Source organism: Phoca vitulina, unplaced genomic scaffold, assembly GCF_004348235.1.
Source record: "Phoca vitulina isolate PV1807 unplaced genomic scaffold, GSC_HSeal_1.0 scaffold129, whole genome shotgun sequence".
Taxonomy (NCBI): domain Eukaryota; kingdom Metazoa; phylum Chordata; class Mammalia; order Carnivora; family Phocidae; genus Phoca; species Phoca vitulina.
In genome coordinates, this window is record NW_022589832.1 from 127777 (window position 1) to 133153 (window position 5377).

Below are 5377 nucleotides of genomic sequence, written 5' to 3' on the forward strand. Positions count from 1 at the left end.
ATAAGTTATAATGGTGGGAAAGTGGGTATGATTATTTTTCAATTCTTTTAGAAAGGAGATAATATAGACATAGAATATTTCTTTTTTTTTTAATGATATCACTCATATTCTCTGCAAAATGTTGCCTTTTATTTTGATGTTTTTCATCTGGAACAAACATTTGAGTAGTGTCATCATCATCATGATGATAATTGTAGCTAACAAAGGCCAGGATCTCTCTCTCTCTCTCTCTTTCTCTCTCTCTAAGTGTTTTCCTTGTGTTTTCACATTTAATTCCTTCAACACCCATAGGTAGTTTCTGTGATTGTCCTCTATTTTCCAAATAGAAAATCTAAGGAAAGAACAAAGGTAAGAACAAAAAGTTTAAATAATTTTCTTAAGATTACATAGCATAAAGTAGCTGAGGAAAAATTCAAGCTCAGAAATCAAGAGAAGGTGGGAAGGAAAGAGGAAGAAGAAGAAGGAGATTGAAGGACAGGAGGGGGAAGAAAATGGGAGGAGGATATTCAGATAAATTGAGATATAAAGATACAAAGAAACAAGAGAACAAAATGAAGAGAAAGAGGCCAAAAGAAGATATGGTTGAACAGTAATTTTTATTAAAAACTGTGTGATAAATGTTGTAAATGTACAACATTTGAGAGCAAAGTTGAGATAGTCTCTTAATACTTAGCAAAATGATTTTCACTAATAGGTGTTTAATATATTCTTTACATAATATTTATAATGAGGAATTCTAATCAGGTAAAATATGAAGAAGATGCAAAAGAGGAAGAGAAATAGAGAGCTAATGAATGACATGTATCAAAGATTAGAACAGGTCACTGAATCTTTTATTTTTCCCTAAACTATAGGTAGCAGAATCTCATCCTGGAGTAGGAAGGAGTCAAGTCATACTACTTCTCTTCCTGCCTCTGTATTGGAACCATCACAGGCTTTTGAGCAACTACTTTTGAACAATTTTCCAAAGAGGTGACTGCTCCAGAAGCTATGATCACAGTTTGCAATGACAGCCACAGTGATTTCATCCTCCTAGGCTTCTCTGAGAAGCCATATTGGGAGAAGATACTTTTCTGGGTGGTTCTGATCTTTTATTGTTTGACTATTGCAGGAAATATAGTCATAATTCTTGTTTACTCAAAGGATCCTAAACTCCACATCCCCATGTATTTCTTTCTTTGCAACCTTTCCCTGCTAGATCTCTGTTTCACCAGCAGCTGCATTCCACAGATGTTAGTTAATTTCTGGGGTCCAAAGAAGACCATCAGCTACATTGGCTGTGCCATTCAACTCTATGTCTTCTTGTGGCTTGGGGCCACTGAATGTGTCCTTCTTGTGGTTATGGCTGTGGACCGCTATGTGGCAGTGTGTCATCCACTGCAATATACTGCTATCATGCACCCCAAACTCTGTCTGCAGCTGGCCATCCTTGCATGGGGGGCTGGCCTGGTCCAGTCTCTGGTCCAGTCTCTTGCCACCCTCCAGTTACCCTTCTGCTCCCACCGCAGGGTGGATGACATTGTGTGTGAAGTCCCAGCCCTGATTCAGGCCTCTAGTGCAGACACCACCTACAATGAAATCCAGATGTCCATAGCCAGTATCATTCTCCTGGTGGTACCCCTGGTCATCATTCTTTCCTCATACGGGGCTGTTGCTAAGGCTTTGCTAAGAATAAAGTCAGCTGCAGGGCAGAAGAAGGCATTCAGTACCTGCATTTCTCACCTTCTTGTGGTCTCCCTCTTCTATGGCACGGTCACAGCTGTTTATCTTCAACCCAAGAACCGCTATTCTCAGGAACAGGGCAAGTTCTTCACCCTTTTCTACACTGTTGCAACCCCATCTCTTAATCCGCTCATCTACACCTTAAGGAACAAGGAGGTCAAGGGGGCACTAATAAGACTGGGGAGGAGGATGGGATTCCCAGAATAACTGAAGTGGCTGACATATGTTGGTCTCTGGCTTAACTTGGGAAGAGAGAAGAACCTCATTGCAAAAAGCTGAAGATTTACCCTCTAAGCCAAAAGTAGGGGAGAGTTAGTTGCATTTTGTTCAAGTGCAGACTTCAGCCCCATTCATCAGTCACTGATTAGGCCCTCACTTTCTTCAGGGTGCTGACTGAGGACAGTATGGTATAAAAATGAGTATACTTAACATCACTGTCTTAAAGAATGCTAAATACAGTGCTGAATACAGTTGAAACACAGACCAAAATAAAAGACCAAGCAGTATGTTTTGTGCCTTGCCATTTCTTTCTTTTTTCTTTGTTCTATTTTCCTTCAAGCTCAACCACAACTTTCATCCAAACGTCTAGTACAAAAAGGGTCCAAAAGTTTTGAGACAGAGAAGTTTAAAGAACTCCTGTGTTCTCTGGCACTCTGATCTGTGGGTCTCAGTTCCCAGTCGCTGGTGCCTTGTTGCCACAGCAGGACCACTGCTAATGTGTCATGTGCCCAGAACTGCCCAGTGCAAGGTGTCAGCCAAGCAGAAGCCCACACTTACTGCTCTCTGGGTCCAGGTTCTTAGTTTGAGCCCTGACATGCCAAATCCCTAATTACAGGAATAGACTTGTACTTTTTATTGACTTTGAGGTGTTATTATAATCAAATCGCTTTCTTCCTATCAGATCCAATTCTTATTAATTCATCTTGTAGTTATTTATTAATTTCCCATTTTACATCTATCATGTACTAGGGATTGGAATATAATGGTAGATAAGACAAAATCATCAACACCATGGAGCTTATGGTCAAATGGTGGATGCAGATACTAAACAAAATCTTTTGTATTATTTAATAGAGAGAGACTTGTTCTCCAGCTCCTGCCTCAAGCTGATTACCATGCTGCATGCATTTTGAATTTTGAATGTTATGCACCAAAGATTTATTTGTTGTTGCCTTTTAGCTATTGCTTATAAGTGTTTACTATTCTCATTAGTTTCACTAAAATCATAAACATAAATTATTGACTTTGCAGTGTAGATTGTCTAAATTAACTGTGTTCAGTCCTTAGCTGCCTTTCATTTACTGGTGCCAATTTCCTATATAGGTGAAACTAGGATCAGGTCCTGTTAACTCTTACTTTCTGCTTGGAAATAACAGCACAATTTCTATGAGGATGTAACATAGTTTCTCACTGTCTATAAAAGAACAATACTTATAAAATCATTTTGATATCCTTCTGCTCGGTTGCAAAGAATACAGGAATGACTAAGAAGAAGACTACAAGGACAGAGGTTGTTTTATGGTTTTACTCTGAGCTCGCAGTGCAGGGGCAGCCCAGGGGGAGGGGGGGGTTAATTGGCTCATGGTGTGACACAGTCGATAGGTAGTGACTATCCTGGAGGTGAAAGTAGGGATGCTGGGGGAGGGAGGCAAGATGGTGGAGGAGTAGGGGACCCCATTCCAACTGGTCCCCTGAATTTAGCTGGATATCTATCAAAACATTTTGAACACCCACAAAATCAGCCTGAGATGTAAGAATATATATCTCAATCCCTACAAGCAGAAAAACAACTCCCTTTTGCAATGTAGGATGTGCGCAGTCGTGAATCTGTGGGGAGATATCAGAAGATAAACAGAAGGGGGAGGGAGCCTCCATAAGCTGGCTCCTGGAAAGTTATATAACACCGGAGCACAAAATCAGAACCTTTAGAAATCTCCTCTAGAGGGAGAGACATCCCCCTCTGAAAGGGGTTCTGGAAATGAAAAGGCAGAATTCTAGGTAGGGCACTGTGGTCTCAGGATATGAGGAGCCACAGAGTGAAAGGGGGTGCCTGAACTGGTAAAGTACCCAAGCAGTGGAGCCAGGAAGTAGGTTATGGTCAACGAGCCCAGGAGGGGGCTCTCAGCTCAGATCACCATAAACTGCATGCTGTGCTGGTGGATAATCACTCTTTTCCTGAGCAGCCTGAAAAATTCTGGAACCAGTGCCTGCGACTGGACAAAAGCTCACAGGGCGGTAGTGGCCCAGAAGGACATTAGGGCGGCACCCAGATAAGATCCAGGAGCTTCAGGTGTCTGCAGGAGCCTGTGGCCGCTTGAGGTTTTAGAGTTACAAAGGGCCGTGACACTCCGGGACCCCTGGGGCTACCTCTGAGAGAGTTGCAGTGGGCATGCACCATGGGAGCTGCGGTTTTGGGAGCATACAGAAGTAGAGACTGTTTGTCCTGGAGGGTTTATTAAAGAGGACAGATTTCGATCTTTCTGCTCTGGGCCAGAGGTTTGGGCATTGCCATTTTTGCTTTAATCTTCTGAAGAGGCGCCTCCAGGGAGCAAAAGCCAAACAGAGGACCAGTTTGCAATGAGCCCATCCCCCTGACAGGGGATGGGACAACACCGCTCAGGCAGGGATACCTGAGAAACAGCGCAGCAGGCCCCTCTCCCAGAAGTCAGGCTGGAAGAACAAGTGGATGACAAACCTATGGATCCCTTAAGACTGTACAATTCCAATGCCAGGGGAAAATAGTATATTGAGCTCCAGGTGTGGCCTCACAACTTATTTATTTTTCAGATAAAATTCTCCTTTTATTTTTTTCTTTTTCTTATGCTTTTTCTCTTTTTACCTTTTTCCCATTTCAACTAGATGCTTATTATACCAACTTATATTTCAAGTCGCTTTTTAACTTTTGTTTTTTCACATCTGCATTTTATACATATATGCTTCATAATATTAGTCCTTTTTTCACTTTATTCAATTTTATTTTATATAAATATGTTTTACTTTCCTTGAAATTTACAAGTGGATCACCCTGCTTTGTCTACGCTGAAAGATTACAGTCTCTTTTCCCTTTTCCCTTTTTTTTTTTTTTTAATTTTATTCTTGTGTTTCATTTTGGCTTTGATTTTCTGTGGTGGCTTCCGAACACTCAGGATTTTTCTAGGGTGCATCTTACTTGGGTCATGGCTGATATTTTGAGCTCTGTTCATTTGCCCACCCATTGCTCTCTGGGCAGAATGACTAGAAGGAGGAACTAAAAAAAAAAAAAAAAAAAAAGTCATTAGCTATCAGGGAAATTCAAATCAAAACCACATTGAGATACCACCCTACACCAGTTAGAATGGCAAAAATGGACAGGGAAAGAAACAACAAATGTTAGAGAGGTTGTGGAGAAAGGAGAACCCTTTTACACTGTTGGTGGGAATGCAAGTTGGTACAGCCACTTTGGAAAACAGTGTGGAGGTGCCTCAAAAATTTAAAAATAGAGCTACCCTATGACCCAGCAATTGCACTCCTGGGTATTTACCCGAAAAGACACAGATGTAGCAAAAAGAAGGGCCATATGCACCCAATGTTCATAGCAGCAATGTCTGCAATAGTCAAACTGTGGAAAGAGCTGAGATGCCCTTCAACAGATGAATGGATAAAGAAGATGTGGTCC

At 41.4% G+C, this 5377-nt stretch overlaps 1 protein-coding gene across 1 annotated transcript; it reads left to right on the forward strand.

Moving 5' to 3' along the window:
* The first annotated feature begins 990 nt into the window (after positions 1 to 990).
* On the forward strand, positions 991 to 1929 carry LOC116628793 (olfactory receptor 2H2-like). Its single transcript, XM_032399117.1, has one exon. The coding sequence runs from the start codon at positions 991 to 993 to the stop codon at positions 1927 to 1929; it is 939 nt and encodes a 312-aa protein (XP_032255008.1).
* The last annotated feature ends 3448 nt before the right edge of the window (positions 1930 to 5377 follow it).